We start from the raw sequence: 24,460 nt of genomic DNA, 5'->3' as shown, positions 1-24,460 counted from the left end.
GGGTAGAGTTGTATGTTTTTATGACATACCTCTATCAAATTTGTACCTTTCATTGCTGATATTCTTGTAACAGAGACTGCTTTGGCCAGCCGCTCAGAGAAACTTAAGAGAATGGAGAATTTTCAGCTTAATATCTTAAAGTCCCCAAATACAATATGTACATATAGTTTCAACAATTGCACTTTCTGTGATTGTTTTTTTTTTTTTTGTTAGGATATTTATGCAAGCTCCAAGGCTGTTTTCGTTATCAAACGTATAAGGCAGAGTTATCAAACTCCAGTCCTGGAGGGCCACAGCGTCTGCTGGTTATCGGTGTGTTTCACAAGCGAATTCATTTAAATGAACAATTGGCTAAAGAGTCCACACTCCTTGTTCTCAAGGCCTTAATTAGAGGCTGATTGAAAGGAAACAAATACCTGTAGACGCCGAGGTCCTCCAGGACTGAAATGTGACACCCCTGGTATAAGATATGAAAAAATGCAAATGCTGTGTGCTCATTCTCTCGCCAAAACACCTTTGTTTCTGGTCTGTTTTTCTAAATGCCGTGCAAATTTCTTTCCGTGGAAATAACACAGGCATTGTTTGAGAAGGCTGCAAGGCTGGAATGCCCATCAAACAAATATCCACGCACTTCTATCAAGTTAAACACGTTACAGAACTTCACAACTCAGCAGTACAAAAAACTGTTTTATGTAATGATTGGGAATAAATATCAGATGAGTGTATTCAAGATGTGAATTATGAATCTTTCGCCATTTGCCACCAGATAATATAAAATCAATAGAGGGTATGGAAATTAGATTTCAGAAATGAGAAATAAAATGGGTTCCAATCAATTCACAACAAGCCCCGACCCGAGGCTTGCCACATTTCCACGGAGTACATTTTGTATGCAGCACGCACAGAAGCGGTTAGACAATTGACTACGCCAATTAAGCTGGAGATGGGAAGCCGTCAAATCAAAAGAAGGGTGAAGCCTGTGGTTACAGTGGAGTGAAGCATGACACACTGTACAATAAATACAGTGTTCCGTAGCACGGTAAAAGGGACGTGGGTTATGTATGATATTTATTCATTTCAGTCTACTTAAAGTTGACTCTGGTGTTCAGTAAACCTGATAAAAGGAGCTGCATACTTCAAACAAGGGCATTTAGACAGCATTCGCATAGCTGTTAATGGTTTCATGACTGGCATGTTGTATGAGGTGCTGGTTACAGCAAGTCAAAATATGTTAAATATAAACAGTTCTTTTTAATTTTGTGAACCTCACACTAAGAAAAAGACCTTTTGACATTTAAAGCATAGGACGCAAATAATGTGTTTCTCTATCAGTTCATCAGAGTGTTTCTTGTATGTTTTTCCTCTGCTAGGAAGCTCAAGCATTGCCAAAAATGGATCTTTCAACGAGTTAAGTATCCTAAGCATGCTTCTGCCGGAAAATGGTGAACTGGCCCCATATTTTCCGTTTTTAAATAGCCATCTTGAATCTGTTTCGAGGTGGTGAATATTCGGCCCCCTTCTGCTGACTCTGTGGCACTGTCCTGCCTCTCTGCTGGGCCCCCTTGATGAGCTGCTGATGGTCTGATTGCTTGCACCTGCCTTTGGCCTCATATAAGCTGGGCTGTAAGAGGTCTGATTTGGTTGTGTGTACTGGGTTCTCCATGCACCCTGGTTTCTGTTTATTTTGTTCTAATACTGATGGTGAGGCTTTTTTTTTTTTTAACAGTTTATTTCTTTGAAACTTTAGGACCGAAAGAGAGGCTATTAAACATGGAAGACCTTTTCTTTTTAATTTTCAGGGAGTTAAGTCTTTTAAGCAGGCCTTCTTAGTAGCAGTATGCTGAAAATTGGTGGGGTGGACAACTTTTGTTTAAACTGGTCATTGGTCTCAGCCTGTTTTCATTCACTTTCCTTGATTAAGAAGCTTGCCAACAATCTGACTAACTGGCAGGTAACACAGCATTTTCACATTGTGTTAGGGTGACTCAATGATAAATTCAAAAAAAATCTGAGTGTGAATGCGGAGAAGGAAGAGGTCTGCATGTCTCCAGAAATGTTGATACAAAATATGCACGTTTTGCAATACAATCATATTTGTTTTACTCGATAAATGACCTAATTGAGGAGAGCTGGCTACATCAGATGGTGATTATCAATACAGCGATTAATTCACAAATTAAGGAAAATGAGTGAAAACAGGTCGAGTCAAATCAGTTTTAAGGACAAGTTTTCTGCTCCAACAGTTTTAGCTCACCAACTGCTGTTGCTACTTACAGGTCTCCTTATTGCTGTTTGTACATAGGCTTGCTTGTATTTGTATATTCTGGAATGATAAACCTTCCAAAACCTTTTGTGGGCAGCTCACATCCAATTTATCCTTTTTAGTGCAAGGCTAACTGACCCTGAGCGAACATCCCAGTTCATTCCAAACAGTGTGGTGGTAAATCAGATGAAATCAGATCAAAAATTTGAGTGCAGTCCACCAACACAGCTAAAGCACCTGAAAGATTCAGTGTGGAAGTCCAGTAGTTATCCTTGCGTAGGGAAAATGCAGTATATTGAAAACAGTGTTGTCAGTATTTGACACTTCGAGTGAAAAATTTGTCTTTGGTTGATTCCATTGAATCCTAAAAGTAGACTGTTTCCCCAGTTCTGAGCATTGAAATAAAGCTTAGTTTGTATAATTATATACAGGTCCCCCCCCCTTCTTTTAAAGATGTGAATAATTTAAGGCCACTGTATATGTGTGTAAAATGCAAACGGATGCCATTAATGTGCCATTATGATGAAACTGCTCTTGGCGCTGGGTAAAATGTAGCCTGCCCTGCTTTGCCTTGCATTTTGAATTCATGCGCAGGCTTTGCCATCCTGACCTTCCACCCACAGCTGCCCTTTCCTGATGATGCGCTCTGTGTTGACACCCCCTTATATGGCTCTGCTCGTGAAACATCAGTAACTTGCGTTGTCTTGGTGACAGAACCTTCCTGTAAACACGCACCAGCTGTCACCTCTCTTTCAAAGTCACTGAGGTCTCCTTGCAGACAAAATGGTTATAAATATAGGCAGCGAATCTTATAGTTCGCTTAGTTAACGAGTTAGCCTCACCTGTGTGGTAACTTCTGCTTTGAAGATACTTGCTGTCTGTCATTTATCCAGGTATTGTAGGTGTTGCAGATAAAGTATTATTATTAGCCTAATAAAACACCAAAGTAAAGTCACTAAATAGGGCATTACACACCAGTTGTCTATGGCCATTGGGTTTCATGCTCCCTGGTATAGGGTTTACCAGCATTTCAAATTCTGCAGGACGGATGCTGCAATGACACTCTTCCATGATAACGTTAATTGACTCGCGCTTTGCTGCTGGAAGAGGGAGACTGTCTCGCGTGTCCTCCAGAATATCCCATAAATGCACGATTTGGTTCGGCTGCAGTGACGGGGAGATGTGAAATATGGCTAATATTAGAGCCGCGCTCCTCAAACAACCAGGCGCCTGGCTGTGCTCTGTGGACAGGGGCAAAGTCGTGTTGAAAGACGGCCCTCCTTGCAAGAAAGAAACACTTTCACGGGGGGCGAAAATGATTGTTCGGAACCGTTAAGACTGACATCAACCTTGCCTTATATGAATGGCTTATGTATGCACCCATTCCACACGCCATCACATTATCACCTTGACCCCTCACCGCTGCAACTCTGTTGTGCCTCTACTTACATTACAGCAAGGACAATAAAAAGCAGTTGATGAATGTACATGATTATCTAGATAATTTAGAGAAGGCTAGCTGCATGAATAATCAGCTGCTAATCAATCCAATCAGTTAACCTTTATTTTTGTATAGTTCCATTTATAAACCAATTTTGCATGCCAATGGTGCTATTCTTGTTAATTTACTACAGGGAACGGTGATAACAACACATGGATTTAGCATGACAATACAGCTGAGCTAATCATTCCTGAGAGAAAGAAAACAAATAATTTTTTTCCTTTTCATGTACACAGTGTCCCTGTCACATAAAATGGGGTGACTAATTTGTGGCCTAAGGGCTAACTGTGGTGCTGTGTGTACATGCTCTCAGTGATCTGACTATTTGGCATATAAACGGTATTATTCAGATGCATAAAAATGTATTACTATGCACAGGCCTGTGACTGCATACCATCGGCATACTGTATACTGAGAATATTACAGATTACCGTGTATATTTTAATAAGGCATAAGCTTTGTTTACACACTCGTACACAATAAGGTGAATCACCTTATTCACAAGCTGTTCTGTAAATAGTTCTGTGAAAAATCTATTCCCCCAGGATGGAGCAATTGAAAACTGCTTTTGGGAGGTTGTCAGGCTGTTGAAATTACAGGAGTGGTTGGAAGACTTGCTGAGCTCTGGCTAGTGCGGATGGCGAGTTTTCCCAATAACATCTCACTGCAGGATGTGGGAGGGCGGGGTTGGATGTTGATGGGTGGGGTTTGACATCCGACACCGCCCCTTGCCGCGTGCACCTGGCGATGAGAAATTTTGTCTTTCTGAGCTCCGGGTTGGACAATAGGGGGCAGGATGTGAAAGGGCGGGGCTTGACATCGAGCCCCACTCACCGGCAGGCTGCAGTCAGATGCCTCTCAGTTTCCCAGGCTCTGTGTCTGCGAGCTGTACTCCACCCCCACCCCCATGGAATAGCTGTCTGTCTGCCATGTCACGGAAATGTAAAATGGATGCCTGAACAAAGCTGTTGGTGGGTGTCTAGAAAAAAAAATGTACCCTTTAGCACTGAACAGAAACTTCTGAAATATAGAGTCATGCTGTGAAGTTCACAGAAACGTGGCCTGAAAGACTGAAATGTAGGCTAGACAAAAAGAAAACATTAAGTGAAATGAGAGTATTCTGTCAGTGAATCATTTGTCATAGATTTCAAAATAAGGTAACTTTTTTACCATAGGAATTGGCTTAATTAAACCTACAATGACTTTCTGATACTTGTTTCATAGTTTTGGCAGTATGACATTAATTCTTAAATAATAATGGGCAATCCCTAGGGGTCTAATGTTGCTATAAAAGCTGTTTTGAAATTACCTGAAATTTATTTTATTGCTCCAAGCCACAAGTCATTGCGATGTCATTGAAATGTGATGCGCAATGACAAATGCTTTATATTGACAATCAAACAAATACTCACCATACTAATATCCACACATTTCTGTGCTTTGTAGATGGCAGTCAGTTCCCCGGCCATTTTAAATGTCATTAAAGTTTTTTTTTTTTTGTTTTGTTTTTTAATTATTATTATTTAGAGCCTCCCTCTGTGGTTGCGTGTTCATAAAGGGGATTAGCTGCAAATTAAAATCTGTTTAAAGGAGCAGTTAAGAGGATTTGGATGCGGTTAATGGTCGGATGTGCTGGGATCAGAGAAGCTGATGTCTTCTTCTGCAGAGGTAGTTTAGAACCGTGTGGGATTGCAGCCCGTGTTATGCATGGAGATGGGCCAGCCGAGCAGTTACCTTCTTTCACCGGATCTGCTAACACAGGATGTGTTCCTCTGGTTCCACAGGAAAAGGCCTCCTGTGAGAATAGTATAGTGCATTTAAGTACAGAAATCCAGATATATAGGCCTGGATTTAATCAATATGCATCTTTACATTTGACCCTAAATCAGTTTAATGCCATTGCTGTTTTTTTTTTTTTTACTTCCCAAACACAATGTCAGCTTGTGAATTTATCAAAAACTTGCTCTCCAAACTGTGTTTGTGGAATAAAAGTTGAAAACAAATGTCGATTAAATTCAGGTTCAGGTCTGGATATTTTGTAAAGCTGCTTTGTGACAGTGCCCTTTGCAAAAAGCGCGAGACAAATACAATTTAAATTGAATTCAGCTCTTAAACTGGATATTCACAGTGGGTCTTTCTGAAAGCCGGATCATGGTGAGGGAGAACATGGGCTGTTGAAGCGGAAACAAAAATGTATTTGTCCTGGCTTGGAAATAATTGTGAACAGTGATGCGTACTTTGCTTTTGAGCCAGACACATCTGGTTTGGATGACTATGAATTATTTGATTATGAGAAGGGTATGGTGGAAAATCAATGCCAAAATTCTGAATTAAACTAGGAGTAGATTCATCATCATCATCATCATTATTATTATTATTGTTGTTGTTGTTGACAAGATTTCAGTTAATTTACCTACCACTCCACCTCCCTCCCACCCTTTGCAATTAAAGCCAAAGGAGGCTATGTCAAGGAAAGTCATGTCTAAGATGATTTTTAAGTAAAAGTAATCTTTTGGTGTTATTTTAGGTAGAAACTGAAAAAAGTGTTTGTGCTTTGGTTTGTTATTCAATAAATGTGCATATATTAACTGAATTCTTTTCTACCTCAAGTTTTTTTTTTTTTTTTTAACTACAGGTGGTCTAATACTTTTGGCATATACTGTACAGTATATTCTCAAAGAAAGTTGTACATAAGTTGATTTGTTTAAATAAGTCAATGGGAGAGATAAGCAGTTACATTTATTCATTTATTTCTTTTAAATTATTCAAGCCTCGTCCATTATTTTCTTTGGAGTGCACATAATGTCTGCTATAATAAAATGCCCATTGACAGTTTCCCTGAGTCTCACGAAATTTAAGAACATGATGCTGTTTTGAGAACTCAAAAGATTAAGTTCATGTGCTAATCTATCTCTTACTGTACTTGTTTGGAGCATTCAGTTTCACAGAAGAATAAAATGATTCCAAGCTAGCGACATAATGAAAACTGACTACATGACTTTTTGTGTGTGAGCTCACGATACAGCACGTCTCACTGCATTATCGCCTTTATCCTTTTCCCCGACAGCACTCTTTACAGAAGTCCCCCATGACATCACAACGCAGAGTGGGCGGGACGTGGAGATGGCCTGCTCGTTCCGTGGGGCGGGCTCTCCCTCCTACTCTCTGGAGATCCAGTGGTGGTACATCAGGAACCACAAAGAATGGACAGACAAGCAGGGCTGGATGACCAATCAGGTGACCGACAGCAAGAGTGAGGGGTAGGGCTATGGGTCAGGGGGAGAAAAAAAGATCACGCACCTGGAGCGAGCCCAAGAGAATCTCAGCAGTACATGCATATGTATTATGCATTCTTGTGTGTGTTTGTATGCGGCCATATGTGTGCGTAAGTGTGCGGGCACACTTTGTGTCTGAAAGAAAGAGACGCATTTAATGGTGCAGCACAGACTACAGCAGCAGCTCTCTCTATACAGCCTGTTTCATAATCCTACTCCTCAGGAATAACAGTAAATTATTGATAGAATATACACTTGGTCCTTCATTAAAAATGCTTGCGTGTGTTTTAATGGCATGTTTTCTTCTGCAAATACAAGATAACTGCCTTATCATTCAAGAATATTATGAAACAGTCATTATTGCAATGTGTTTGTGCCCTGCAATGGATTGGCGGCCTGTCCAGGGTGTATTCCTGCCTCTCCCCCAATGCACACTGGGATAGGCTCCAGCACCCCCTGCGACCCTGCTCAGGATAAGCGGGTATAGATAATGGATGGGTGGATTATTGGAATGTGAAACCAGAGTAATTAAGGATCTTGTTTTTGCTTTCGAGAAGACTGGGGAACAGTCTGCTTTAAGCTAAATGGTGAAGCACAGCAGGTAGCTAGCTGTCTGTTCAGCCGCTGTCAAAAGTTGAAATGCTACCGGTTCTTGTCAATGGAAGGCATGCACAGTAGAAAGAATGAAAGATTTGCTGCTAAATAAACCCGAGGAGTTTCTCCAAAGGAAGATTTCTGATTTCCTGCTGTTCTGTCAGTCACGTTAATTGGAAGGGGGGAGGGATTCATTAAAGCAACTTCAATAAAAAAAAAAATCCTCTTCCTGCATAATTCATGCTACTATCCAACAGAATAGTCTTCCCAGATGGCTCACACTACCTCCTTAAAATAGCTTTAAATGTAACTACTGTGTTATGACCCAAAAAGATCCGGTCTGGCTTCCATCTGCTTAAATGAACTTGTTTAAAATAATTGCTGTCACTGTTAAACAGAATCGTTTCTATTCGTTGACCTCCCCAGTACACTCTTCTCTCCATTCCAGTCACTCAAGCAAAGTAAATGTCGTAACTGTGAGTAAATATCACGTTCTATCCAGATTTGAGTTCTCTAATGAAAATGCCAAAGGATACAGTCGGTATCAAGCAGAACCATGACATCATAGTTAACTTCTGGAAGCTGTTGAATGTTCTTATTTTATGACTTGCCTTTATTTTCATCCCATTTTGACTTTCTTTCTCAATACAGGTGTTGCCCCAGGAAGAGATGTCAAAGGATGCTACCAAAATAAGTGTGAGTTAGCTTAAATTGTTCTTTCAAAATGACAGTTGTAAACTGTAGATTTCAAAGCATGTTCAAGTATCAGGGTTATCAGACCTTTTCAAATGGAGGTCCCCTTGAATAACTACCCATGTGTGAAAACACCTTCCCCCTTCATAAAATATTTAACATTTGACCATTATCCAGCAACCACTAAAGGAAATAAAAACACAATTCCTACCCAATCAAAATGGAGCCTTTTAAAGAACCTTGACAGCTTTGTTCAGCTCTAAATCGTTCTTCGTTTTCCAGTGGCCCGGGCCTGCAGTCTTTCTATCTATCTTATCTCCTGGGTCTCTGTCTTGTGTTGTGATAGTGCGGGTAAACCCTTCAATGCCTACAAATAAGTTAGGAGTTTTCTTAAGAACTAAAACCTTTTTTCTTACTGCCTTTATTGTCATGACCGTTTACGCAAGATAGATTTTTCTCGCCCTCAGCCGTCTTATAAATATCACCCCAGGGGTAAAAGCCCAGGACCGTGCATTGTGCCTGACAACTAGAATCCGAGTGGAAGGGCGTAGTTAAAAAGCTTCCTTGTTTTTCTAGCCCAAATCTGACACGGGGTGACAGCGATGCCCTTCCTCTTAATGAAATGCAAAAACCAATAGCCGGCCAAGGCATCTTCTTCACAGAATTATGCTGTCTGCCTGCCAGGTGCTGAGGCATATCTGCGGTAGTGCTGTATAGCTCCTTCTCTGTTAGTACCATGCTCCCAGCTCCCACTGTCCAAAAGGTCAAGGCTGAATGTACACTTTCCATTTCTGATTATTTCCAGTTTCATGAGGAAAACTTTGAAAAACACTGAATGACAAGGAAATAATGCACTCAAGTGGCGACTGTGAACTTGAGTCCCGGAGGGCCGCTGTGTCGGCCTGCTCTTAAGCGCTTAATTGAAGTAATTGATTGGTTAAAGAGTCTGCACACCTCTTGTTTCCAGGGTCTAAATTGGCTACTGATTGAAAGGAAATGAGAAAAATGAGACTCCTGCACTAAAGAAATCACATTTGCTGTAAATACAATTATATAGGAAACGCATGCGAGAACTTTCGAACCGTTCCAATTTTGTCGGTTTTCTTCTTTCCGGTGGAAATTTGTAGGAACTGTTGGAATGGCCTACTAATATTTCTACTGCTGCCTCCTACTTCCAGTGTGAACTGCCTAGGTCTACTCACTACTTTTACCGAATGTTTTCACTTTCTCTCTAGTCTCTCTTGCAGCCTCCCCTCTGGGGAGGGGAGGGGCGGGGGCAGAGAGGAGGGGGGGGAGGGGGCGGCATGTGCAAACTTAGAGGGGAAAAAAACTACCCAGTATAATGTTCAAGTGTCACATAATCCCCTTTGGGCTAAACAGAAACTGTCCCAGTTTCACAACGCGCTTTGGTTTTTTTGTGTACACACATTCTCGTATATGTTACATTTTACCCAGAAATGCCCCCATAATCTGGCTTTATATTGCTGAGTCCTGTCCTTGTTTATCTCAAAAACTACATATTGCGTAGGTAGGACATCTTGGCATTTCTGTGTGAAGTGTAATGTGTGCATGAAAGTGTGTGCATTAAAAAAAACAACAAAAAAAGCAAGCATTGGCTTACTGGGAAGCTGACATGTTTCTGCTTAACCCAGTTAGGCCTACATCACACCTGAGCACGATAAAAAGCTAAAAAAAATACACTTTCAGATGAACGGTTGACTGTCAATGATTGATAAACTTTTATTTCCATTATTGCAGATTTATCATTGCTTTGGTTCAACACATGAATTCAGGGGAAAATGAATTTATTACCTAGCAGGCTAGCTGACATTGTCTAAATTGCCTGTACTTAACTGTTCACGTGTGCTCATCATATCAGCATGCTCTTTGCAAAGATGTAGGCACGTAACTGCATGGGAAACGTGTATCTCAATTTGCAGGTAGTAAATGGCAATATATTTATGTGCAATTTGGTGTTCAAGTTATAATCTCTTGTACATGGCTGGAGGTTGAATACCTTTAATGCAGCTAGCTAACTAGGTTATACTCCTATATATAGTCAGCCTTTCTACCCCTTAGTCAGTCTCATGTTGTATTCATATTTTAGGTCACCCTGAAAGAGTGTTTGACATGAATAATGAACCCTTAAATTATACATAGCAGTCAGGTTAAACTGGCACGTCTAGCCCTTCTTCTCATGCTTGATGTTTTTCTTCACTCCCAGGTACATAAATAACTCTCATAAATAGTGCAAAGGAAGCGCATTTGGTTTCAGGGTTTCAGTACCTCACTTGGAGATCCATTTCAAAAAGGAAAGGGGTGGGTGGGTATGAATATTGGTTTGACAGCCATTTTGATTCTGAAGTAGCACTGTAATGAATGGTGCTATCAGGGCGGTGCGAGAGCGCTTTAATAAATAGCTGCATTTACAGAGAGGGAGATGCAGATGTATGCATAAACTTCAGAAGTGTGCTTCTGTGGAAGTCAACAAACGGTGTTGGCGAAAGACTAGAGGAGTGCATGGTACCGTACATTCGTACGAGGGACAGTAAACCGGATCCATGCTACTGATGTAGCTAATGACGCCACATTGAAATCACGTCTCTCATCATCCAATTAATGCTGTGCTTACGCTCAAATGGTAATCTCGTGTAAGGTCATTGTCTCCAACCAGGACCGACTTGAGTTCTAGTGAGAGAGATGTCACCGGTAAAGCCCGAATCGCCTCACAACGCACGTTGGCTTTCCCGCGAGATTCCATATAGAAAACGGTAAATAAGATGCGCGTGCAGTCGAGAAGAAAGGCATCTCCGGAGAATGCCACTCGACTGACAGGGCACGGGCTAGTTGTGCTTGAGTACGCTCTGGCACCGTGTGAAAACAGATGAGCACTCAAACAGCAGAATGGGTCAAAGTGCGCGTCCACACGGACCGCGCAAGGACTTTTATTCTCTGAGAGACAAGTTTTTCATGTTTTACAGCTCCGAGCACCCGGCCGCAGTTTGCTGAGATTAACCTTGGCGCGGACCCGCCGCATCGATGTTTTCCGTTCGAACCGGGAGACTTGGCGGCTGTCTGCTCCGTCTCTGGTCACCCGCGTCGTTTCCGTGTCTGGTTTGAACGGCTGAACGGCTTCGTTGCCATCTGATTCCGCTGGAGAGATGCAGAGATGAGGGAGGAGCGGGTAGCCTGAAATCTTCCTTATGGTGGTCATAATGGAAAAACACTTTACTGGAACTGTACACCATAAAGCGTACGTGAAAATGTATGCTACGTTTACATGTAGCTTTATATACCACCCACATTATGTAGTACTTTTGTAATCTTTGCAACGGCAAAATTGAAATACAAAACAACATTTTCAGATTCTGACTTGGACATGACCGCAGCACTCTTCAGCAAAGTTATTTAAATTGAATTGGTTAAATAAACATGTCCATTGTTTAACCGTGTGAGCCTTGTAACACAATGTAAACATATCAAGTGTTTTAACTCATCCAGTATTTGAATGTTTGCAATGCTTTACTGAGAATTTTATAAGCAGACATACAATGTAGCATGGTGCAAGATTTTAGGGTTGTCCTAATAATACTCAAGTCTCAAACATTGGTCTTTCAGCCATGCCTGCTGCCTGGATGATTTCAGGCAGCGTACGATAACTACAAGAAAGAGTCACTGCTGATGCCATTAATTATAGAATAGCGACTGGGAGTGAGCGATGGAAAGCTATTCCAGCAGAGAGACTTGATTAGCAATGCAATGGACTGTTCCCTGGCTTGGCCTCCGGAAGCTGGGACGTCAGATCCCCTACTGATTGGCTGACTGACTGATTTGGGGAAACCCTGGCTTCATTTAATCGGACACATTATTGTGAATATGGATTTCTGTTTGCCCCCTCAGAAGATAAAGACAGAGAAGGGGGGGTGCTTAAAGCCACTCAGTTCTCACATCAGGGTTCAGACGGACTCCACCGTATTCAGGGTTGAGTATGTGATTTATTTCGTGCTGACGCTCTGCTGCTGCCGTAAGTTTCATAAAGATCAGCCTTCCGTTCATCGGATTTGAGAACCGTGCCCTTTTTCACTTACCGTGGATAAATAACTGACTCGGGTATTTGCCAGGTTGAAAGTACTGCACTGATTCAGTAGCACTTCCTATAAAGGTCCGTCCGAAATGGTGGTTTTGAAGTACATCGAGCGAAATGTTTATGCATTCAGTTTTATTATTCACTCAGAGGCTGCAGCATTTGGTCATTTGCCGACAGTCAGTAAGGAGTTACAGAACAACAGGAGATCCAAGCACACCTGTGTAGGAGGAGAGTGATTAAGAGAACAGAATTCAGATGCTGGCACATCACAGGAATGAAAGCCCCCTGTGTGGTTAGCGCATTTAAGCTATTTTGGATCAGGACAATATTGGCTTAGCAAGCTAATGATGATGCACCAGTGTATTGTAGCTGCAGTAGCACTTCAGTTCTGAAATGGAAGTAGATGATGATAATAATAATAATAATAATAATAATAATTAATAATGAGGAGCTGGTTGACTTGGTCTGCTTAAAATAATTTATTTCAATAACATTTGTAGGCATGATAGCAGAAGCTTCAAAATATGAAAAGCTACAATAAAATTACAAGGACATTTAAAAATATATATTTTTATTTTTTTATTTAACCATTATTTAACCAGGAAAACCCCATTGAGATTGAAATCTCCTTTGCAAGGGGGACCTGACATGAAACACAAAGTTGCCCAACAAGACGTACACCTAACAAAATGTACAAACATCAAATGTGGAATGAGACAGAGGTGTAACAATAATTAAAAGTAGAGAAGAGGTTAACAGATTAAAAATATATATAAATGGATATTCAATAATGAGCTATAATAAAATGAACATGAAACTGAAATGTTAACTAAATTACAAAGAATGAAAAGCAAAATAATGAAAGTATGTTTTTAAACAGATTTAAACTGAAGAGAAGAGAGGTGTATGATTTGTTGATGAGGAGCTTTCCATAATCTTGTGCCCTTTTGGCAAACATTGTGTCACTGTTGTCTGGTGTTGGGAACACATCGAACTAGTCAGAAATAGTCATGGGCCAAACATTTATTGTATCTTAGCTGAAAGGAATCCCAGGTATTGAGATGTTGAACACACAAAGCGACATTGCGATACGGGTGGAGATTTTGCTAGAATGAAAGATGAGCGAGGTACAAGCGAAACAAGATTCTGTCTGGTTTCGGTGCCCCTGTAGGAAGCCCACAGCCGTATGGTTCTGCACCGTTAGAGAGGACAGCGTCTCTGAGGCGATGCTTCGTTTGCTGCATGTTCCTCTGCTCCCCCCCACCCCCCCAAACCTCCCCTCCTTTACCTCAATCCGCCTCTCTGGCAGAAAGCCTTCCCAACGACGCGGTGGCATTGCGTGGATGCCGTGGCAACCTTGAGAAGGCTCTCGATGCGCGAGCGTTTCTCTGAGTCTCAGTGGTGGGTTGCTTCCGCCAGCGGTACTGACAGGCTAGACTGAGTCCGCGGCAGGCTTTAGGCTCCAGGAAGTCTGAGGGGTGTCCTATTTTTACCACAGAGCGTGCTGCAAAGCATTGTGGGATTCACAGAGCTAGGGATACCGTAACGCTAGTGTTCTCTCAGCAAGGCAGCATAAATAATATGGCACTCCAGGCTCATTCTAAGTCGACATTTTCAATGTTTTTCCCAGGTCGTAGACTGCACTGCGTGAACACGCTCTCAAAATGCATGCAGGCTGTCCCCAGAGTATTCCCACAGGAGCTAATGCTTGAGGACAAAACAAGAAAAAAAGAATGTTTTTGATGTAAAAATGTAATTTCCACTAACTAGAAAATACGATTTCTGCCCTAACACCCTTCCATGCCTAGGTATACGCTATTACCCTAGTATAAGCTCCATTTTTTTATTTACCACTAGAGCACAATGGCTGATTTTATCTTGAGGCAATCATTCTTGCAGTGCCATTTGATCCCATGTTAAAATGACTGTGCAATTTGATTGCTGTTCGTGCCGCGTATGTCCGCAGGTGGTGAAAGTGGCGGGGAGTAACATCTCTCACAAGCTGCGGCTGTCCAGCGTGAAGCCGTCGGACGAGGGCACGTACGAGTGCCGGGTCATCGACTTCAGCGACAGCAAGGCCCGTCACCACAGGGTCCGCGCCTACCTGCAGGTGGAGCCGGAGCAGGACGCCGCCCTGCGCCACCCCCAGGACGCCCAATCAGAGCACCCAAAACACCCTCCGGGACACGCCCACCACAAAGGAGGCAGGGAACTGAAGAAGCGCTCTGTTGACAGTGGCAATGACTGCGCTGACAGCTGCGTGCTGTAACTCCGCCCCCAGTCACTAGGCAGCCGGGGGACACGCCCCCCTCCCTCTCTGTACATTGTCTAAAATCATAAGAAAACGAGGAGTGCATGTTATGTTTCTCTGAATGTTATTCACATATCCATGGCAAGGCAGGACACATTAAGGCCTGGTTTTATACAACATCTGTCCTTAACTTTGACCATTGACTTAACAAACAAATGCAAGTGTTCATCATGCTGATTTCGGCGATCGATGAACTCTCCAAACTCCTGGTGAAGTAAAAAAGTGAACACTTGTATTTATTTGTGACTCGGTGAGGACAGTGTTGATTGAATCCTGTAATGAATCCAAATGGTGATTGAATTAGTTGATTTTTTCCCCTTGGATTTCGGTTGTTTTGATTTAATGAATCATTTTGCTTGTGAGAAGTCAGGCGGGAATCGTCATGGTGATTTCTGACTCCCGTGTATTTCTCATTGCTGCTGAGCGAGTCGTTTTCCGCTTTGTCCATGTTTTTATGGCTCTGTCGCCAGGGCGACACTTAACGGGACAATATTTTGTACAGCGCGTTGGATAAAAAAGGGTTGTTCAGTGTCTGCTGAGTGAGATGTGCTTTCAAGTGCCACATATTTCATTGGTCTTTGACTAAAAAAAAAACATATAAAACTTTAAACAAAAAAAGCTACAGTATTTTAATGTTTTATGCTTTCTTATGGACAACATTTATTAAGCTTTGTGACAGGTATGTTTGAACGGTTCTTTTTATGTTATCTATATTTTGCTTTGATGTTTTGTAAGAGATCAATGTAAAAAAATATTGTACCTTTTTAAATAACTTCTAGAATGTTGGTCTCACCCTATACACATGTCTCATCACATTAAATTAATTGTATATGAACCCAAACCTGTCACTTGACTTGTTTCTGTGGAATCAGTATCTCAGGTTTTTTTTATTTAATTTTTTTTTTATAATGAAGGGGGACACTCCTGTGAATCTCCACCAATTTTAGCACCCACCACTTGGGTAAACCTTGGGATATGTGAAAGAATCATTTATAAGGTTCATAAAGCATTTTAGAGCTTCATATTTTAGATTTTGCACTTGCCCTTAAAACAACCCAAAAAGGAGAGGGGGGGGGTTACTGATGAGGATTCATGAGTACATGCACTGAATATAAAGTTGAACAGCCGTTGTCATAGGTGAACACAACATCAATCATAATTCTGTCGCATAAAATCTAGCCGCTAAAAGATATGCAAAATAGATTTTTATGGCGGTGCACTAAGCTGTTGATGGAAAGCACATTTACATCAACGGCAGTGACTATGTGCATCATTGTAATATGCAGCTGCTTAAACCGATAGCTTGATGTGGCTTGAATAAATTACCGTAAATGTGAAACGCACCAAATAGGCTCTCTTGTCTCTAACCGTGCTTTCTGGTGTTGACTGTGATCATGTAATCAGAACATATGCACAAATCATTTGTAAGCTGGAGTGGCAGGGGAGTATAATTGTGTTTTCTGATGCAGGCAACACCTGTACAACTTGGCTAACGTGCTACTTCAATACAGAGTGCTTGACAAGCTAATCAATTACTGACTATCCCAAATGTAAATAAAATTCCACATTGCTGCCATCATGTTATTCTTGCACTGTTGCCTCATTATTAGTGCTCAGGTAAAGAGATTAGTGATTCTCTCATCCATTCCCTAAATTGTCTAACTAAAGTCAGCAAACTATGACAGCTAACATGAACTTAAATGTTTTTTGCAAATTAGTTCATGTACTGACGTATAAAGCTAGCCAGTTTTTTTTACTGTTAGTGCAGCTCCATATATTATTAATTTATTAGCTAACTAGCTGGCTAGTAATACGATTTGTTAGGTAACTATAAGGCTTATAGCTCTGTTTTGGGGCTAGCTGCCCTCGGTAAATGCTGTTTATGAATGGTTACCTATCTATTGCGATCAAGCAATGGTCTAGCAGCATACTCAGAGCTATCACAAAAAAAGAGAATAAACATATTTATTTAACAAAGGTTTAGAATTATGACATGATGAGGGAGTAAATATCAATTGCAACATAAGAGAAGTGAATATGAATAGGGTAGAGGTGAGGGCACTGTTCTGGCTAGTCAAGTTCTAACATACCGTTCTTGACAAAACCATTTCTGTATGGACCTCACTGTGTGCCCAGGGGCATTGTCATGCTGAAAGTAAAGGGGCTTCCCCAAACTATTGGGAAAGCACAGAATCATCTAGAATGTGATTGTATGCTGTAGCATTATGATTTGCCTTCAATGGAACTAAGGGGCCTAGCCCAAACCATGAAAAACAGCCCCTGACCAAGGGCATACAGATACTTTTGGTCACATAGTGTATGTTAGTTTGACATATGTCTTGCTTTTAACTAGTTTGATTTAAAAACAGCTGATAACATCAGTGCACTGAGTGTATGTTTATTAATGAATTTCAGGTTGCTTTATTTATCTGAATTAAAAGCCGCCACAGATTGAGCAGACGACAAGGGATCAGAAAGTTGCTTCGGAAAATCTGCTCGGTGTACGACGCCAGTTGGCCATGATCGCGAGAGAGTCATGCAGTCAGTCAGAGAGCAGGGTAATGCAACTCATCTGTGCTTCTGTGTCAAGTCAAAAGCCTTGCAGCATTCACTGTACAATCATGAAAGGAGGCAAATGTGAACCCCTCCAAAATCGGTGTGTGTGTGTGTGCGTGTACATACTGTATATAGTTTTTTTTTTTATACCCTGGATAGGGAAGATGACAGAACAAAGCTCCCATTTAAGGGGTTTATCTTATTGTAGTTCCTTTCCCAAAGATGAAGCAGATTCAGGAACAGACTGTAGGCCAAGTATGAGCACTACTATAATTAGTCCCCAAGATCCACCTGCCCTGGCTATCCCAGAGGACACAAGGTTGATATGCGGATGGCTTCAAATAGCCTGTCACAATGTGATCCACAGAGAAATACTGTAAGAAAGTACTGAATATAGCTTGAAAGACAGAAATAAGGTTTTGAAATTGGCTTTGCCATTTCAATTCAATGGGCCTGAGGACCTGGACATTGAGGCAGCTCGGAACAGGTTTCACATCCCCAATCTAAAAAGTGAAATTAGAGGTGAGTAGGGTGACCATGACTGAAATTATGCAACTCCCCTGAAAGCACAATGACACTCACTCCCTCACACTCACACACACACACACACACACACACACACACATCCATTTCCCCCCATGAGATTAATACTCTATGTGCAATTTGAGAAAAAATAGACAACAAATCTTTCCAGTGATTACCTGTTTCTTCAGAAAGCACTCACCCCTGATTACAGAGAATGAACTCAAATATTCAAGTTGAACTGGATGCAAGACTGAATCAGACATTCAGTGTATTGCAAATTATATCACAGTATGAACCGAGGTCAATCTTAAGTCATAGGAGGAAATGCTGTGGTGCATGCTGGACTGCATTTCAGTCAAACCCGTCTGTGAAGAATTACAGTGAAGGCAGTCGCTTATGGGAGGAATAAAAATGACTGTCATGTGCAGGTAACCACCAAGGCAGGTTTCACAGTATTTGCGTATGACCGACACCCATTTCCATTTAAAAAACGTTTCGGGACCCAATGAGATATGGAGCCATTTTGTCCGTTGTTGTTGCAATCACATTGTTTTCATATCAATCTGTAGAGTACTTATAAGTCAAAATGGCCGACAGACAATGGAGTGGAGAGGGACAAAATGTGTCTTCACCACCCAGTGGGGACCGTCACTTCACATCGTTTCTGTTTCGCCTCCAGGTGAGGACTTCAAGTGAAACGCTTTTAATTGCAACGCTGCGCATAGCCGCTCTCCTGGAGCATTATCTTCAAACACTGCAGCGCCGGTCAACGAGATAATTATTTTACATATTCAAAAAAAAAAAAAAAAATTGTTGTTTCATGCCGCTCTGGGTACCTCAGAATACCTAATTGAGACACGTCTCCGGTTCTGGACGCGGCTTTAGAAAATGAGGGCTGTTTTACTTCAGTACGCTTTGTCCATCATCCCCTTCACCCTGGCAGGCAGCTGCGACATCATGTCCTTTATGAGCAGCAATGCCTGTCCAGTTCACTTCTCCTACCACATTACATTACTTATGTGCTTACAGGACAGATCAACCTTCAGGGTTTACTCTTTATACACTATCCATTTATGTATAAAGCATGACCCAGGTATTCAGCTATCCAAGCAATCATTGTTAAGTACAGTTTGCTCCAGGGGGCAATGGCAAGAACCCACTTAATTTAAACGCAAGACCTTTTCAGATGAAAGACCAGTTCCCTAACAGGTATGCATCCAGCTCAACAGCTGAATCCCTGTAACAGTGCCACTGACATCAGTTCTGACACGGGTGCACTTAAAATGCTCTTGATACATTACAGGTAGTTAATACATTAATATTTTTTATTTGAATAGCTAACCATATCTAGGGCAGAACGGTCCAGAAGCTATACCCAAACTGGGATTGGAACCTGCAACTTGTTTTCCTCAGCGGTAAATGTACGCTGTTGCTCTTCTAAGCGGGCAGCATAACGGGCCTGTTTGAACCTACCTTGTTCCTGGTTTCTCTTCAAACAGCCAGCCTGTTCCAGGAGTTTGAAGACAACAGCACTGCAGAAAAGGTTATGAGGACATAATTACATGAGAGTATGACCAGAAAGAGGCGATGGTTTAATGGGAGATGGTATATACATGGAGGGATATTGGTGCTGCTGGCCATTGCTGTTCCACCTGATGTGAAATATTCAGTTCACCTTCATACGCACACACATAGAGGCTCATATGTATGCATGCATCTGCAAACCATCTACACTGTGCCTCATCTTTGATCTTAAGCACAGCTCTCAGTAACCCCCCGGGGCACAGCATCGCAATTTCTTACTCTTATCATTTGTTATTTTTTATTTGTATTTTTTTGGAAACATCCAAAAAGTCATATGAGTTCACATTCAGAGTTCAACATTAAAAGTTCTGGCCACTAAAATGTTCACTTTTAGTGTAAACATTTGATACCTGCCAAGTAACAGAAAATCATAGAGAAACATAGGCTGCCTGGTGACAATTCTCTATGAGAATAATCTGTGCTTTGTGTCTGTAGTAATTCTGGACAAGTGTATGTGGACTTGTGTTAACCATGCTATTGTTTGGCACAATATATATACCAAATCTATCAATACATACATCATTGTATTGTATGCTTTTTTTAAATAAGAATGTGTGGCAAAACAATTTTTAAACAATGAATGAATAAGCAGAAATGTTAGCTCTGTTCTCACAGATGTATTCTGAATTTTCTTATCCTAGCCCTGGGCTAGGAGTCCATTTTCAGTGTAATGGCATCATTTTGTCAGTTTATTTCAATGCCTCATCTGTTTTCTCAGGTATCTGATAAATGCAGTAATACTTGTTACTGTATAACTTAAAGTTTTGAAACTTTAAGACATTCATTATATCAAAAGGGCACTATTAGGGGATGCTGCTTGGGTAATACTGTTCTGTGTACTGAATATAAACACCAAAAGAAATCGAGCTTTCCACCTAGCTAATGAGGTGTTTTTTCTCTCGAAGACAAATATATTGGGTTGTTAACCAGCAATCTATATAACTGAGCGGCCCATCCCATGAGAGCTCAATTGAAATATGCTCTAAATGATATTTGATTCCCATTTGAAATGGCTCCAAAAAAAGAAGTAAAGGGGGAAAGCCAATTTCTCATTCAGACTGGTCTACTTTATCCATTACATGTCCACAGCAGGGTGCTTTTTCCAAGTGCAGGACTGAGAATGTTTGAAGAGCGATAGATAATAGTGAAAACCAAGGAACACGATTCAACCAGTAAATCCTCAAGATAAATTAGCAGTGTAAATCATACACAGTTCCTCACAACCTTCTCTGCACAGCCCCCGGTCCAGGCCCGGGTATTCTCACGCCTGGGCTATTTCAATTCCCTTATCGCCGGTCCCCCTGCCTTCACCCCTACACCCCTGCGGCTAGTACGGAACACGAGCGTGCCCATGCCGTAGCCTTCCTCATCTCTCCTCGCTGGTTACTCGTTACAGCTCGCGCAGAGTGTAAAACCTTAGCGCTAGCCTAAAGGGCATGGCACAGCTCCACCGTACCTCCAGTCAATCAAATCCCTTCCGCAAACTCAAGGTGGCTGGCTAAACCTTTCAGGCAAAACGCTTCTCCCAGTCATGATTCCTGACTGTGCTGGCCCCCCAGTGGTGGAAAAAACTTCCCAGTATGATCAGGACAGCAGAATCATTGGCCATATTCGGAGTCAGACTGGTTGTAAGTTATTTATTTAGTTTAGACTAAGTTGCCCATGGGTATGAGTGTGTGAGTGAATGGTGTGTGTGCCCTGCGGTAGATTGGCGGCTTCTCCAGGGTGTATTTCTGTCTCTCACCCAATGCACGCTGGGATAGGCTTCAGCACCCCCCACGACCCTGCCCGAGATAAGCAGGTATAGATAATGGATGGATGTATGAATGGATGATTTTCTTCTCAGGGCTTGCCTTGGATGTAAAATAATTTAAAGTATTTATAATGTGCATTTTAGATTCTTGTTTAAGCATAGTTAACTCTCATTATTGCTTTAGTGATGTTGCATCCATACTTGCTGTACTCTGGCACTACTGTTCATATACATCCGAATGCATGTATGTCCTCCAGCATTGTAAGTTGTTCTGCATAGGAACATCTGCTAAATGAATGTAAAGTAATGTAATACCCAGAAAACATTACAACAGACTCTGAAGCAGCTTTGATATTGGCTAAGCAAACAACAGACTAATGCCGTGCCGACTAACACCACAGCTGAATTCAATTTTAAATTTGCTTGTGGCAAAATGACCATGTGCATTTCCCTCTTGCGTTTTTTCAAAACTCATAATCTAGCCGCCGCACATGTTCTCGCTGCAACATCCTTTGGGAGACTTTTGTGGGTGGTGGAAAAAATAATGACAAAAAACAATAGCAACAACAACAAAACAAAACAAAAAAAAAAAACTGTCCCGAGACTGCTTCTTAATTCGAGCCCAGGAAAACATCAAGGGAGAAATTCTCTGTAGCTCTGTGACTAAAGACTATCAAGTACTTATTGCGTTCTGAGGTTTGCGGTGTTGATGGTACAGTAATTGCATTCCAGTGCTAGATCCAGTAGTTATCGCCCATTGCATTAGACTATTTTTTGTATAATATCAGCCAATTCAATTACAATATATTGGTGTCTCTTCCACTGCAGAAGCTGCTCATTTCTCTGTCTGGTGCTAAAAACAGCCAAATACACTAGAGGTCCCGCAAGGCATCTACATGTGAAAAATGGCTTTAATAATAGCTTCTGCCTGGCAACTTGATCACCCCTGACAAACACAGCAGTGATGTGTCTATTCGGGGGAAGGCAAGAAGATTTAAATGCGCAAACACTGCCCGATGCAGACAGGGAATTTTTTTAGAAGGATCCTTTTTTGCCACCTAGTGGCTATTCTTAGTATAGCATATAGCAAATGAAGGCAGTTACAGCATTCGCTTATAAATATTCAGAGGAGCTTTGCTGCTTATTGAATCATCCATAACTAATTGTGGATTAGTGAGTAAAGAATTTACATATTAAAGAAGCGCGTTTATTTTGGGGAAAATCAGGTCAATATCTTTATTAAGCAATTTGTAAATATTGTACTACCCGAAGGCATCATTTGACTGAATGAGGTATTTATTGTCAAAACGTTGATGTTAATTAAATTTTTAGGAACTGGATGGTGTTTTCTGTAAAGTATTTTACAACAGCCAGTGTGTGTGGTGTGTGTGTGTGTGTGTCAACTGTAGCTCTGACTTCCCACATGCTCATTTTTTTTGGAACTGAGCACATTCAGATTAAAGTCAGTTTGGTCTGGGTGTTGGCTATTATGTACCTTTTACATTTTTTCTGAGCTTCACCATTTTCTCTTTGAGTGAGTGAAAGGTGCAAGGCTTCTCAATTATGTTTATACGAACAGAGCTTTTCTCATCACAGACATGCGACGGTAAGGTCATGAAGTCAGGTGTATTATAAGCATCATCAGGTATGCAAGTATGTAACATAATAAAAATGAAAATTAGAGTTAAATAACTTTAATAGTCAAAACAGGGAAGCAGGCAGACTCACACTAGTTGTTGGAGGCTGCCCTATGACTCAGGTCCTAGCATTTCCCTCTTTTGATATAAAAATAAATTTAAAATTTTTTTAATTGTTTCTTTATTTAACATAACTAAAGTATACACACAAAAGATATGGGCAATTGTAGGCACTGTGAACGATCTTTCTAACAAAACAGAAGGTTAAGTGAAGTTTGATGTCTTTGAAACTCCTACTTCAACAAAAAGGGATTTGTTGAAACGATGTCTGCCGAGTGGATAGCAAAGTATCTCTCCTTTTTCATCACATTAATACCCGTGAGGCAGATTTCACCAAAAACAAGGTACCATGCAAACTAAAAAAATCAACCCTCCCCAAGACGTTTATCCAATTGAATTCACCGTTTGTTCCCTGTATGCTTGTCACTAAATATCCTCTTTCTCTTTCCAATTCCCACTCTCCACAAATCTTATTCTGTAGAGACACCTTTATGATCCTGTAGTTAAGGAAGAAAAGTACCTGTGTGTTATGTCATAGTGTTCCAAACACTCGCACAAAATAACAAAAGTGTGTGCCCTTGTGAGAGGAGTTTAAAACCCCATAAACATCACACTACCTGTGATAACCTCAGACCCCACTCTAGCTAAGCGGGAAACACCCAGACCTCTGCACTGTTAAAAGAGTGAGCTGGCCAGAGACGTCCATTAGTGACTGATTATCATTTCTATCTTTTGCTATTATGCCACTGTGGAATAGCGAGGCAATACACATCTATACAGAAACATATTTTGTGCACGTTCAAAGCATTCAATAGTTGTAGGATATTTAAAATATGACAAGAAAAGAAACAAAGTCCATAAGATAGGTTTTTGGAGAAGTTGCTGGCTGCTTAGGGAAAACGTAGAGAAACAATACCATGGCTATGAACTACTGCTGTACATAGGTATGTATAGGTATGTTTTGTTAATATGAAATTAAGTTTTGTGACAACAATTAATTGAATTTGTGAAATAGCTTCTTTTCTTTTCTTCTTTTGTCCAAATGCTTCTTCGGTGACGTTGTACACTTCTGACTTTGTTTGGTATTTTACAGAACAGAAAGATCTATGCACCTGCCAGTTCACCTATTCTAAACTATCTGGAGAGTGTTTACACTGGATTGGTGGATTTTCCCACCTATCATAATGAAGATCCTTGAGGTCTAATACATCTACATCTATTGAGATATAAAGGCAATCAGGGAGTGATCAAGTTGTTCTGCTGGCACCACCCACTTCCTTGCTTCTCTGAACTATTGTAATCCAACAACCCAAACTGGAAGGTGCCAACAGATCTGATTTCATCCCTTTTTCAAGTTATGAAGTCAAACTGTGGCTCTAATAAATACAAGCACTGAACAAAAGTTATCATTAATGATCAATGCTGTTTCAGTATCATGCTTCTGCTGACTAACTGAACACTGTATATTCCCTTTAATACACGACAGAGAAGCAACCATCACACTTCTTTCCCCAGTACATAGTAACTACTCAGGAGGTGAATTCACTGCGCATTACTTTGAATATTGTATGTGTGTGATATCATTTGAGAGGTGGTTTGTGAATGAATTGAAAAGCTCTAT

General features: G+C 41.0%; 1 protein-coding gene across 1 annotated transcript in view; it reads left to right on the top strand.

Moving 5' to 3' along the window:
- Positions 1-15,565, top strand: part of vstm2l (V-set and transmembrane domain containing 2 like) — a 39,741-nt gene extending 24,176 nt beyond the window's left edge. The window contains exons 2-4 of the mRNA XM_035387080.1: positions 6,832-7,001; positions 8,285-8,329; positions 14,380-15,565. Coding sequence (XP_035242971.1) covers positions 6,832-7,001; positions 8,285-8,329; positions 14,380-14,682 — 518 coding nt within the window. The 3' untranslated portion in view covers positions 14,683-15,565. The remainder of the gene's footprint in view (positions 1-6,831; positions 7,002-8,284; positions 8,330-14,379) is intronic.
- Positions 15,566-24,460: the final 8,895 nt, after the last annotated feature.

The sequence above is a fragment of the Anguilla anguilla genome, chromosome 13, assembly GCF_013347855.1.
Source record: "Anguilla anguilla isolate fAngAng1 chromosome 13, fAngAng1.pri, whole genome shotgun sequence".
NCBI classification, from domain to species: domain Eukaryota; kingdom Metazoa; phylum Chordata; class Actinopteri; order Anguilliformes; family Anguillidae; genus Anguilla; species Anguilla anguilla.
This window is presented reverse-complemented; position numbering and strand designations above follow the sequence as displayed.